The sequence below is a fragment of the Lepisosteus oculatus genome, chromosome 11 (genome assembly GCF_040954835.1).
Source record: "Lepisosteus oculatus isolate fLepOcu1 chromosome 11, fLepOcu1.hap2, whole genome shotgun sequence".
In the NCBI taxonomy this organism is placed as follows: Eukaryota; Metazoa; Chordata; class Actinopteri; order Semionotiformes; family Lepisosteidae; genus Lepisosteus; species Lepisosteus oculatus.
Window position 1 is genome coordinate 35,498,995 of NC_090706.1, and position 13,851 is coordinate 35,512,845.

General features: G+C 37.8%; 2 protein-coding genes across 3 annotated transcripts; one reads left to right on the top strand and one right to left on the bottom strand.

Moving 5' to 3' along the window:
- Positions 1-245: 245 nt before the first annotated feature.
- On the bottom strand, positions 246-6,350 carry LOC102683519 (polyadenylate-binding protein-interacting protein 2). Its single transcript, XM_006631905.3, has 4 exons — positions 6,196-6,350; positions 3,486-3,630; positions 2,136-2,315; positions 246-1,949 (listed from the first exon to the last, which is right to left on the bottom strand). Exons 2-4 carry the CDS (start codon positions 3,621-3,623, stop codon positions 1,893-1,895), a joined length of 375 nt encoding a protein of 124 aa, XP_006631968.1. The 5' UTR covers positions 3,624-3,630; positions 6,196-6,350; the 3' UTR covers positions 246-1,892.
- A 1,467-nt stretch (positions 6,351-7,817) lies between these two features.
- Positions 7,818-13,185, top strand: LOC102693015 (E3 ubiquitin/ISG15 ligase TRIM25-like). Of its 2 annotated transcripts, none has more exons than XM_069195571.1 (6): positions 7,818-8,394; positions 8,698-8,793; positions 9,740-9,970; positions 10,672-10,694; positions 11,269-11,414; positions 12,467-13,185. In XM_069195571.1, the coding sequence occupies exons 1-6, from the start codon at positions 7,837-7,839 to the stop codon at positions 12,985-12,987; spliced, it is 1,575 nt and encodes a 524-aa protein (XP_069051672.1). In that variant the 5' UTR covers positions 7,818-7,836; the 3' UTR covers positions 12,988-13,185. The 2 variants fall into 2 exon arrangements, with proteins under 2 accessions (XP_069051672.1, XP_015205250.2); XM_015349764.2 differs by having other exon boundaries at positions 11,269-11,402.
- The last annotated feature ends 666 nt before the right edge of the window (positions 13,186-13,851 follow it).

Below are 13,851 nucleotides of genomic sequence, written 5' to 3' on the forward strand. Positions count from 1 at the left end.
TTTAACTCTGATCTGGATCTCAGTTGACACACTGTTGTAAGTGAAGAGGTGAGGTTAGCTGAGATCATGGGACATTAATTTCAAATGTGCAGCTGGAGAGAAAGAGGAATACTTGAATACATACAAGTTCCTTCTGAAGTATGAAGTGGATTGTAATTTCTTCCCCCAAAGAAAATCATTTGCGACACCCATAATCACAAAGTAGATGTCACAGTTGTCATGGACTCAAATCTCAGTACACATGGTAAGCAATTGATTTGTTTTATTGTATACAGTTATACTGTGGTTTTAATTAACATTTATGGCACCGATCTGATACATAAAGATCCTGTTCATAAAGAACAGCTGAAGTTAAACGGAAGTGCGTGCAAGAACTACGTAGTAGCATCTTACAGACAGAGGAGTCTAATTGCCAACTACAGGTCTGAGGGAGCACGGCTCCCCATATCAAGTACAAATGACAAAAATAAACGTAAAACAGGACAAGCTTAAAGTTAAACACAGACCCAAAAAATACATTCCACTAATTTATTTTTTAAATATTTTTGAAAAAATATAATGCTTTTTTTTACAATATTTTTCATTTTATTTCTTTTTTTGTGTTTTGTTTTTTTAAACTTTAACACTATTCACATTCAACACCACATGGCAGTGTCAACTACCAGGTTTTGAAAGAGGCTGGATAGGGAGGGATGGGAGAAGGAAGAGAAATAAAACCAGACCAAAAAAAAAAAACTTGCCGTGCTGTAGACATCCCAATGTAGTGTTTCTATAAACTGCTCAAAAAAACCAAAGGTTTAAAGAGGATGACAAGTGTCCTTTTAATTTTTTGGGGCAGTTTATTAAATAGAAGTCAGAGGCACCATTAAAGTTACTGTAACAGAAAAATTGATCACCATACCCCCTTCCTCTCAGTTTCACTCTGCTGGGGGGGGGAGGGGTGGGGGTGAGGAGACTTAGCGGTCATGCCAATTGAACAATCAATTAATAGAAACAAATCTGGCTATTTATTCCAAAGGGGGAGGGGGAACAGAAAATGAGGTAACAACTAGGGCAAACTAGATATGTTTAGTTTTCCCCCCCAATACAAAAATAGGGTATTGCATTGAAACATGAACAAAAAAAAACTCAAGCATGTTATTGCTTCAAAAACTTAAAAGTGCATAAAATATAAAACAAAAACGGTGAGTAGTCAACATCTTAATGTGAAGAACTTTGAAACCATGGATGTATTTAATGGATGCAATTTACTGCAAGTGTTCTTGAATACTCCAAATATCACTCAAGGCAGGACTGAACGTGTTCGAGGCATCAGCAAATATAAAGCATTAAAAAAAACTAAAAAGACAACAGAAATATCAAAATCCCAATTTTCTGTAGAACAGGAATGTTTTCTCAGTTTAAATGTCCCTTTTAAAGCATCTCAACTTCATAAAAATACTCTGCACTAAAAATAAGTCATTCTATTGCAGCCTTAAAAAAAAAATAGAAAGATGCTTTCATTATTAACAGAAATTTGAATGCTTCGGAAATAAAAAAAATTCACACCAAAATCCTTTTAAAGACTAACATATGATTTTCGAATGTTTACATTAAGGCAACAATGACAAAACAAAACTCCCAACAATTTGCAGACATACCACCATCTTTGACTGGTGCCTCTTCCTCTGGGCTTGCAATACCCCCCCCCCCCCGCCAAAATCAGGACTTTCAGCTAAGAAAAGCTTTTGCTTCATATAACAGTCTCAGCACTTTAATTAAGCATGCAAGACTAACTGAAAACTTTGGCAATGCATTAAGTGTAACACAGTGACAAAGAGAAGCTTCCACAATTAATCTAATACTGGCTTCACAGTGTGGAGGTTGTGCTACATCCACCAAGAGGCCCAGATTCAGTACTTAACGCCAGGTACAAATTCTTTTGCATTTGGGTTTAAATTACTGTTGACCTGTAAAGAGAAAAAAACATAGGATTAGACTCTTGTGAAAGTTTTCTTCATATATAATGAATGATTTCTAGTACAGGTTTTAAGAGATGCATCTAAAAGTGAAACCCATAGGAGATGTTAAAATTTTACTTCACTGCAATTGACACGATCTTCAAGAACCAGTGAGATATTAACATGTGTACTAACCACAAGGTCTTCCAAAACACTCCCATCACCAATGACCAATCCATTCAGCTGGTCCTGAAGTTGATTGATAGTCTGGGGCAGGTCTCTGGCTGGAATGAACCACTCATGCTCCTCTTCTTCTTCCAGCATCTCTTGGAAGCAACGCTCAATAAACTCCTCCTCCCAGAGTTCCTCTTCAATCTGGAAAAAAGGCACCGCATGAGAAGCTGAACAGCTACAGTCCCCGAGGAATTCCTCAGCTTAGAATAAAGAGAGGTTCCACATTCTACTATAACATGAGAAGATACAGATGAGAAAAGGCCCCACTAACTCATATGGTAGTTAGTATTTAATTGATCCAAGGATCCCATCAAGTTATTTTTTGATCAAGAAGCCATGGCTTCAACATGGCTATCATCTAGTTTCAGGCATGTAAATGAGGAACTCCAAGGATATTTTAAGTGAGGGCTTCCTCATACGCGTCGCTCACGCATTGATTGATGCTGCACAGTCCTGGCTGCCAGAAAACAGACTTTGGAAAAACACGTGATTGGGAAACCATCCGCCGAGAACTCCAGAGGTGGGATACCCTTCTCAGGCTGCACTGCACAGATCACTTATCACACCTGTCAGTGCACGTTTGCGGGTTCAGGGTGCAAAGAACACCAACAATGGAGAAATGCAATATGGTCAGATGTGTTGCAACAACCTAAAGAACTCTACAGCCTTGACGGGCTATTTACAACAGTGAAGGGCTCTGGTAGTTATGCAACACTCTTAGGCACATTTTCTTTTAGGGTGACAAACCCTAATGCCCCCATCACATCATGAGGACACATTTCTGGGATATTTTGAAACACCCAAGACAGCATTTTCTGCTTCTATTGCAATTGCGAGTTGACTGATTGCCTGCTGTTAGACCATGCCACAGAGCATACAGACAATACCAGCCCCACACATCGACCCAATGCCCATGATTTTGCCTTGGCATTTCCATCTTTTTGTTCACTACCTACTGTATATACCTTGATGTATAATAATGAAAGTACCAAAAAAAGTCAGGATAACGGGAAATGCAAGAAAAAACCTTTTAACCAATTACAACAGAACCACAATTTTCATATAACATCCCTAATAACCCATTACTTCCAAACATATCTTTTAAGTGCTGTTCACTTAACAGCTTGAAGAAATTTTGTTATCACCGCAAACCTACTTTTTACCAGGTGGTCATAAAATGAAACGCATGCACCTTTTTTCTTTTTAAGGAATCACTTAATTCACTTTATATAGCAATAACCGAACAAAAATGACCCAGGAATCATTGGTCATTACGCTAGGGGTGCTGAAACAAGCCTGATTCAACTGTACCTGTCTATTAAACTCCTCTTCATTCTCCATCCACATATACTCAGCAAAGGGGTTGTCATCTTCGTGGGACTGTCCATTGATGATCACATCATCATTGACGATGCTTGGCATGTTGCTGCTGCGGCTGGGGTCTTTCATTGTTGCCCTTTAAAAACAAGAAACACACATTATTATAATACAAGATCACTGTTCATCCACGGCCTCAATGACTAAAATGTTATGCTTCGTAGGTTTTGGTCATTAAAACCACCTCAGCGCAGATTTTAGCCTATATAAAATGAATCATTCTATAGTGAGAAGCAAAGACAGTATGTATATATATATATAAACTGAACTGGGTATCCCATATTAGGAAAGGATAATTGAAACTAATCCTGGAGTACCCACCAATCTCCTCTGGTTTTCATTCCAACTGATTCATCAATTACATTTTTAATCCATTTGTGCTGCCAGAACAAATCTCCTTCAGAGGCATAATTTCACAGAAATGTACTGACCACAATGGCGTTTTAACTGGGTTTAAAACTGTTACTCACCTATAGTCTTCTAAACATATCTTAATCAATTAATAATATGCAGATAAGTGGGAATGGCTGTCAAATGCTCCCAAGACATGCTCGTTGTGCCCACTGGTTAAATTCAAACATGTCATGGAAACAAATCAACTTCCCACACACACTTTAACCCCAGGAGGGGGGCAACTATAAGTGAACAGTTTAATATTTTAGACAGTTTTACCAATAGACCCCCTAATGCTTCCCTTATAATATAGCACACAATACTGATAAACTTTAAACCACTAACAGCACATCCTCAAGTGTAAAGTGGCAGTCAATTCAACTCTGAATACAACAGATTTACAAAGTACAAAAGGAATACTTAGAGAGTTAAATGTACCAAATGAGACTGAATGATCATTGAAACCCTTGCATTTAATGGGCTACTGCTGCAGTATTTTTCAGTAAATGGCAATGTAGGGGACAACCCCCACCCAATTCATCACAAATAAGCAATGACTAACAGACCAGAGGACATGATTTTGCCCATATTTAAGTGCCCCACTAGCCTGCTGGAATCTATAGCAGATACAGTCCCACAACATAATCAGAAACTAAGGGGAAGTGCATTCAGAACCAGGGACAAGGGGCAATTCTTGAGTTGTGGGGGGAAAAAAAACTAATCTGAAGTCAACATCTTATTTCATAAAAAGTGTTGGTAGAGGTCCTCACATCAATTAAGTCTAGCTGGTAACAATTAACCCTCTAAACTGATTTATCATTTCTTCCCTGGAATAGATTTGCACATTCCTAAAATGAACTACAACGATACATTTATGTAGTATTGAGAGGTGTAGGTAATTTAAATTTTCATCTGCTTTGCAATGCACACACCCTCCTTCCACCACTAGTCCAGTCACTTATTTTTTTATGATGTATGTGATAATGTCCTACACTGTTCCAAATGATTCATAAGTCTGCAAAAAAAAAAACGTAGGGAGAAAAAGTCAGTTTTACACCGCCTCAAATAGGATAGCAGCAATTTACATTCATTATGAAGCCAGCAAACCATCTTCATTCTAGTTTTTTTTTTGGCGAGAGCGTAAGGGACATATTTAAGTAATAAAACTTCAAGAGAAGTATAGATGCTTCCCAGACAATGTTATAGCAAAATGAAATGTTACGCCATTTACAAATCTCTGAAAAGCTGTTGGTCTACAGACCGTTTCAAACCTCAAAACACTTTTTACAATATTGCACTGTCGTCCACTTCAAACGAATAAACCTTTGGCGCACTGATTTAAGTACATCTGATGTATAGTTTAAATTATGTGTACTAAATGTACAAGTTTGACAGCTGTACTCTCAGCCGGTATAAATTAACCAGGTTGAATGAATATCTTACGATAAATAGTAAGGCCTATACAATCAATGCAATTAAAACAGCACTCGTAGATGTTTGTACGCAGCGCTGAAGACAAATATCCGGTGCAAGTGATTGTAGAAAACTTACAACTAGCCAATAACGATAGCAATTAGGAACACTTATTTCAATCAAGGAGAAATGGGGAACAATGCTTTATCAGGAAAAAAACGCGTAAAACCTGCTTGGTCTTAAGTTTTAAGGTACGAGAGTCTTCTAAACTCAAACCATCGCGCACAGGTGCCTGACTTTGTAGAAAGAACATCGTATCATGTTAACAGAACATTTACGTGGGATATATGAATGACAGGAAACCCTTTGCAATACGAAACAACGCAAATTAACATTTCAAATCGACGTTATTCGTCTGAAATCTTTCTATGATACTTCAAGAAAGCATTTTTATACTACAAATGGTTTTTCTTAAATAATCAGGAGGGCGGAGACTTGACTCCCGGATGTTTACCACAGACCAACACAAAACCTGTCTCTCGAAAAGTCAAAAGCGTGGTCAAAAGCACCAAAACGGACCGAGTATACAAGCCAGTACAGGATAACAGGACAACTGCAAACGCAGAAGCCACGCAAAAGCCAAATGCGAAGATTTAGCAAGTGCTGCATGCCGCGGACAAACACGACAGCCCGAACCTCTTGTCTCTTGTGCAGCACCACCAGTTCTGCCATCTTGACTAAGTTGTCAAGCGCAAACGCACAGTTCCACCGAGTTTAGTTTTTTTTTATAAATCCGGAGGAAGAACGAGACGCACAAAAAGGGGAAAACGTTTCCTACCGACAACGCTTAAGTGATGAGGGGAACAATTAAATGCTGCAGTCTGACAAGGTGCAAGACGCCCGGAGCTCCTTGGACAGTCAGCTTGTATTGATTTCAGGTCTAATGGCCGCTCTGCTTCTTTGTTTTGGTAACACTGCTGCACACCGCGCAACGTCAAGAGAGGGTAGACGCCGCCCCCCTTTTATGAGCTCACCAGAAAAAACAGGATCTGCCGGGATGTTGCATTTATTTAATTTAATCTTAAATTAATTGGCAGTGAATCTAGATCTGTTTTATGTATTGAGCAGAAAAGGCTATTTAGTTTATTGGCACTAACGTGGAATATTGTTAACTATAAAACATGTTTAAAGTAAGGATGCTTGCAATTGTCTTTGAAGTAGTTGTGAATTAATTATTATTCAGCCCTCATGGGACGATTGTTAATTTCCCATTAAGAATTCCCCAAACCCTTCTCGGATACCATACTGATTCTTAAACTTACATTAGTGTTACACTAGTATTAGTTTTAAAAATAAATTGTGTCCCTAAAGAAGCAACCCCAAATCGATATAAGTAAGGCTAATGAGAAGCGTTGATGACTGTTGGCATCAACAATACTTTACATTATACATTAGACTTTATACAAACATGTCCGCGCAGATCTGCCCTCATTGTGATGCTGATTGTTGTAACAGCACTATTAGATTTACATGACGCCAAGTATTTGTAACATGAAATAAATATGAAATGTAATGAAATAAAAGGGTGTTGTATCACAGCCTCCAACATTTCTCATCTCAGTGTTTGGATCATTAACCCTAACAAGGTTTTTCTTTTCTAGTGTCTACATTATATGACTTTAAGTAAAGGGATATTTCTTCATATTCCATGAAGCTGCCATTTCAACAAATTTATAATAACATAGTGGTCTCCTAAAAGAAAATATGTTCAAGGTAAAGGTTTCATACCCCAAACATACTATAGTAACACCCATCCAGTTCTTTGCTAAGATGAAGTGTTTTAAATTATACTATAGATTGCACCTGTATGGCTCCACAGCTGAAACGTTTTGTTTTCTTTCTTCTCTTTTCAGCATGGAATAAACCTATTACTCGTTCCTTTGAAATTATAGTGTTCATTCTACTTCTGTAACTTTTTATCTTTCAATAGTGACGCAACAGTATTCATTCCAGAAAAAAAAAATCTGGAACACAATACATGAGACCAACAGGAAAACAGTAATGGGTGTGAAGATTCCTGAGGTGCTCTAGGAGAGTATTACTGGAGCTCTGAAAACCCGCACAACTAGTAATCCAGTTGAGTTGTTTCCAAGGGGTATAAATAGGACTTACACAGCTTTAAGATCAAAGATCCGGACATAACATTGTTAGGCTTCATAAAGAAAGCATAAACACTGCTGAAAAGGATTTGTGACAATAGAATTTTGAAACTGAAAGGTGATTGTGAAATATCTGGATTTAGAATGCTAAAGACATTTCATGGAAAGAATAAGCACTAAATTAGCTTGTTGTTGTTAAAAGACACTGCCTCTAGTAGGCGTGGTGAGATTAGTTCCAGCCCCTCCAGCTTGGGTGCTTATCATGCTTCTATGCTTTGTGTTTGTTCCTGTTCAGATTGTGGCTGCTGTTGAGCTGTAGCATGGAATCCAAGTGTCTTGAAGAGGAGCTAACCTGTGTGATATGTCTGGGCCTTTACAAAGAGCCTGCAGTTTTGCCCTGCCAGCACAGCTTCTGTCTCAGGTGTATCCAAGATTACTGGGTCAACAAGGATAATAAGGACGTGTACGACTGCCCTCAGTGCCGCTGTGCCTTTCCCAGTCCACCCAGCCTGGAGAAGAACTTCACCCTCTGCAACATTGTGGAGAAACTCTGGGTGCGCAGGTCTCAGCCTGACGTCTTGGTTCCCGGTGTCCTTTGTGATTTCTGCATGGACGTGTCCTCCTGCGCCATCAAGACCTGTCTGAAGTGCGAAACGTCCTTCTGTTCCTTCCACCTACAGACACACATCACTAAGCTTGACCCGAAAGAGCACAAGCTTGTGAACCCCATTGGCTCCTTCTTGGAAAGGAAGTGTTCTGAGCATGGGAAGACCCTGGAGTTCTACTGTAGAGAAGACCAGTGCTGTGTCTGTGTGTCCTGCACTGTCCTTGGGAACCACAGGAATCATACTGTAATCTCCCTAGAGGAGGCAGCTAATGTAAGTCATCAATTTGTGATCGCTCATTCTTGATCTGTAGAATCCTAGTATTATCTGCTTTGCCTTTGTACTGCATTCCCCTCTCTATGTGACTCCCTCCGTCACAAGGCTGAGTGGTGGTTTGTTAACCTTCTTTGATATACTGTTGATACTCTAAATTGATTTAATGATATTTTGACATGAATGTTCATATGTGCTTTACTCATTTTTTTTTTTACTTCTGTGGAATAATTTGTGCTGCCATCAGATTATGGATAACCTGAAGGACCGTGTAACATCGTGGCCTGTGGATTTTTTTTACAGGAAGAACTGAAGGAGGAGATATCAGGGATTCACGAAAACTTGTTTAATGTCAGCAGAGTGAAGCTGTTCCTGAAAAGGGCGGAAGCTGATTTAAAGGTATTTTTCAATGAAAGCAAAGACTTTGTAGATCAAAAATCAGTTTGTAAATCCAAAGATTTATTTTCATCTCAAGCAAAATGAAAGAGAAAACAAAGGTCTGTTGGAGAATGGTTTTTAAAGACATTCATTTAATTACATAAATATTTTTTACTGAGGTTATCTTTGTGCTTGGATTGAGGGCAACTGTTGTTTGCCCATTAATGAAACCTCATGCCAAAACAGAATATTTCCCGATAGGTATCCTACAAATACTGATAATGGCATCCGGATAACTCTCATTGAATTCTTCCCTATAATTCATCAATCCTGAGCCTTTCACCATGGCAACATAACACAGCACAATCAATCATGTATTGTGTGGTAAATAAGAAAGCTGTCCTGTTTTATTTACAGAAAAATGGTTGCCGGGCAAATACGGCACCAGTTATTACAAGTTTCTGTTAAAACAAAAATGGGGAGTCGAATTTCCAATTTTAAAATGAGAGGGAGAGCAAAACAAATACTGGTGCAGCCATAGAAAGAAGACAGAGAAGATAAGAATTAGCTTGTAAGCTGATACAGAACATGATGGCTATAAATAGGGATTTCCTTACTCTGACATATAATCACTTCCTGATGAGATACACTGCAACACATTTTCTTTAACAGAGGGCCTATAAAATACAGTCAAAGATCCTATTACAAGCATGGTAATAAGGACCTTTGTATTTAAACTGCACTTCAATTTATGACTTGACCCAAGATCCATGTGTTGATTTTGACTTTATCTATGGATTGCAAAGAAAAAGAGAAAAAATAATTGGTAACTTCTTTGTGTAATCCACAGTCAAATTATCGGCAGGCCCCAGGGTTAAAACCTTCAGCCTGATATTAACATTAAACTTCAAACCTAGCCACTTTGTAGCGAGCATGGCTGTTAATCCAAGGTTGTTTGACTTCACAGGTGTCCATTGAGAACTTGAAAAAGCTCACGTCCCACATGTTCATGGAGCTCCAGAAACGAATGAAGGAGGATGAGCTGTACATGCTGAGGCAGATTGATTCGGAGGGGAGTGAGGTGGTGGCCAGGATTGAACAGCACTGCCAGGAGATCGAGGGAACAGCACAGAGCATGAAGCTGCGACTGGATGACATGCAGGATATGATGAACAGAGACCCATTTTCCCTCATCCAGGTGCAAGCAACTCCCTATTTAATGAGATACAGTAGGTCAACTGAGAAGACAGTCTCAGTTTAAATGATTAACTGGAGAGAGCCTGTTTTGTGCAATCTGAGTAATGTATCTTGTGGAAGGCTACTACAGCAGCATCCCATCCAACGCTTGAACCCACTACCATTAACTGCACTTCTGCCCCAAAAAATTCTGTTCTTTTTTTAAGAAAGGAAGTCACAAATTTAGTCTGGGATATTCATCAAAATTAACTATTTCTTTCGTACATATAGTATACCTCTTACAGACAAACATGAAGACCCCTCAGCATTCAGGTCTTTCACCAAATATACCAAATAATATAAAACAAAACATTTAAAGATGGCTCCTCCTCAACTCTTATTTCATGTAGTTTTAAATTCTGTGCAAATATATCATCATTTTTCTGGACATGATCAAAAATGGCAGCAAAATGGCATGCACAGGGCAATCTATATATATATATTCAAATATCACTAAGGATCATTAAAAAATTCAACCTATATCTGTTTCAATTAGTATATTCCTTATTTAATAGTGGCAGTTTATCCTTTTGGTATGGTTGTAGATATCAAAGACAAAAATAATCACGCTCAATGAAGTTTGGGATGACTTCTTCATTTAAACAATTGTTTAAAAAATTAATTGTAAACAATTAAACAAGATACTTTTTTCCCCCATTGTAGGCCACTCATCAATCAACGTCTAGGTAAGCCAAGTCTTATTGTCTTTTAAAAGTGAATGGATACGTAATCTAAAGATATCGTAACTTACCAAGCAAAACAGGATAAATGCAAAACTGTTGTAGTTCTGGGCTGAAATATTTTAAGGTGTTTGGTCACACTTTAAACGCAATTAGAAAGGATTTTCTACAGTATATAATCACAAATGGGTTTTCTCACTTGAGTTCATAACATTAAGTAAAGCATGGGGTTGGAGGTAGTGGCTAGCCAGAACAATCACTCAGGAAATGGTTATCTGTCACATGAGGTTAGTTATCTACTGTTGGACATGGTGAGGACTAGATGAAGGTTTGATATATTTTAATATGTAAAACCACAGAATCCTCGGGGGGTTAACTGTCTTTTTCACATCACTGTATTTATGTATTTCATTCATGAGCATGCATTCAAAACTGACAACAAAAAAGGGGGCAAACTACAATTCTGATTTCATCTTTGTCTGGTCCTAAACCTGAAACCAATACTACCAAATGACAACATGGAAACTTCAGACTTATGGAAAGGGTATAGTGGAAATACTTTCATTTTTTTCTGTGGTAGAGATAAAAAGAAAATGGATATTCTGGAGCCCCAACCCACTGATGTTACTTTGGACGAAGATAAAGTACTAAAAATCCTGAAGGAGAGGTTACACGAGACCCAGATGTACCAAACTGCAACATGGAACATACTGAGTAAAAAAAAACGTATTTTCATGTCTTTATCATTAATATTTCTATGTGTAATATACCTTAAACAGCCAATAATTATTTCCTGACACTCAGAAGCAAAGAGTTTATATCAGCGGTTCTTAACCTTTACTGCAGCTGTATCCACTTGGTTCACAGAATGTTTTCACACCCTTGATAAAAAATCATTGAACTTAAGATATACCATAACTATAGAATGAAATAGATAGAATTATATATGTATTTAAATTTTGCAGTAAAATTAATTATACTGTACATGGAAAATCACAAACTTTTTAAAACATTTACCTTAAAATACACAGGTTAGGTGAAACAAAGTAGTTGTACTTATTTGCCAAGGCTTAATTTGTTTTAATTGATTTACCATCCCAAAAAATTGGGCATGTCTCACACTCCCATGTGGTAATTCTTTTTACTTCTGTATAGCTCTCATAAGTTCATTTAAAGCGTCACTGGCCACAGCTAGTTCATGGCCAACCTCAGGGGTGACAATTGTACTATCTGACCCTTTTTTAATTTGGCTTCAATTACATCTCTGCTTATGCTACTTCAGTCTGCTGCTTCTTCATCAGCTTTGTAGATCCTATATTTTCTCAAGTCATGTAGTACTTAGTACTCCAATCTTATTTCAGTTTATTTTAGTCATTTTAGTTTAGTAAAATAAAATCCTTCATCTGCTAGACATTCAGCTTTCTTCACATTTTTTAGCTGAAATTGTTAGACATTAATAACAATTGAGCAACGTGCTGAATCCATCACTATGCCTTTGACTAATGCCAAATATGCTTTATTAGTGCAGTAGTTTTAAAGTTCACAATCCTTAAAAAAAAAGTAAGTAAGGTCAGCAATTACCTGTTCTGAAACTCATGTGAGGAAACACTCATATCCTCATCATTCCTCTGTACTGATAGGATGAATTGACTTATTAATATTTTATCATCAAAAATAGTAGTAATAACCTTTATTAAGAAAACCTGTACAAAATCTACTTTTTATGGACATTTTCTGTGATATGCTATAACAACAACATTTTTTTACTATTTTTTTAGTTCGTCAGAGCTTGACCTTTGATGTGAACACCACCCATCCTAACTTAATTGTATCAGAGGATCAGAAGACTGTGAGCTGGTCAGACTCCAGACAGGCTTATCCTCCGCATCAGGAAAGATTCAGCTTCGATCCGCAGGTCCTTTGCACCAATTTCTTTCACTCTGGAACCCACACGTGGGATGTGTGTGTGAGTGGCGACTCATTCAAGATTGGAATTGCTTACCGGAGCCTGGACAGGAAAAAACTTCTGCCTTCCTTTTTAGGGCACAACAGCATGTCCTGGTGCATCAGTTACATCAAGGGAGACATTAAAGCTTGGCACCACAACATCTGCACCAATGTGGCCCAGATCGATAGCCCTCCTTGTATCAGGGTTCATTTGGATTATGAGGCTGGGACACTTGCTTTCTACCACACAGCCAATACCTTGCTACACTTATATACATTCAAAACAACTTTCAGTGAACCAGTATATCCAGCTTTCAAGTGTGGGGAAAACACATCTATTACACTTTGCTAAATTGGAGGCCCTTTTCTATAAGAATAGTAGAGCAGAAAACAATTCATTACCCCTTCCCCCAACCTAATTTTGGCATTACTGTTAATTTATTTCCATTTTGCCCTGTGTAAGTGTCATTACTAATGTAAAATTAAAAATAAATGTTCATTTACAACAGCACAGGAGGAATTTCTCTAGGTAGGTGAGTTTTTCATCGCATTGCATCACTATAACACTAAGATCTGGTTTCACATCTGGATCTTTAGAATAACTAGAGCTGGATTTGCTTCTGAAAATTAACATTTAATTGTTAAACAGAGTGAACAAGCCAAAGTATAATTTAGGTTGGACACTAGGGTTAAAAAACATCTATTCTATGATCTTTAATAAGCTAGTACTCAGGATCTGTTTGATTTCTTATTAGGTATCCTGGACTTGAGTTTTGAAGTCGTGCACTAAGGATGCGTTGTCAACAGCACAGCATGAGATTAATGTACAAAAGATGAGTTATCTTCCTAACACAAAGGTCACAAATTGGAGTGGACAATTCCTCACAAATAATGAATATATTTCATTATTAATTAGAGTTTCACATAATAGTTTTTATTCTCAAGGATCCCACTGTACATTACATTTAGTTTTGGATCAGATCCACCACTTCAGGGCAACATCTACTTAAGTAATGTGCAGCAGTCCCGCTACACAGTAGATCAGACGGAGAAGATAAGTGAAGCTTTTGGTACTTAAAGGGGGAATTTAGGAAGGCAATATTATGGAAGTGTAGAATTGAACTTTTCCAGGACACTCCTGCTCTTATAAATAAGCCATACCATTGGGTCTTTAATGACCAAATCGCTTGAATCTGAAGTGTCGTAACATCTAAAT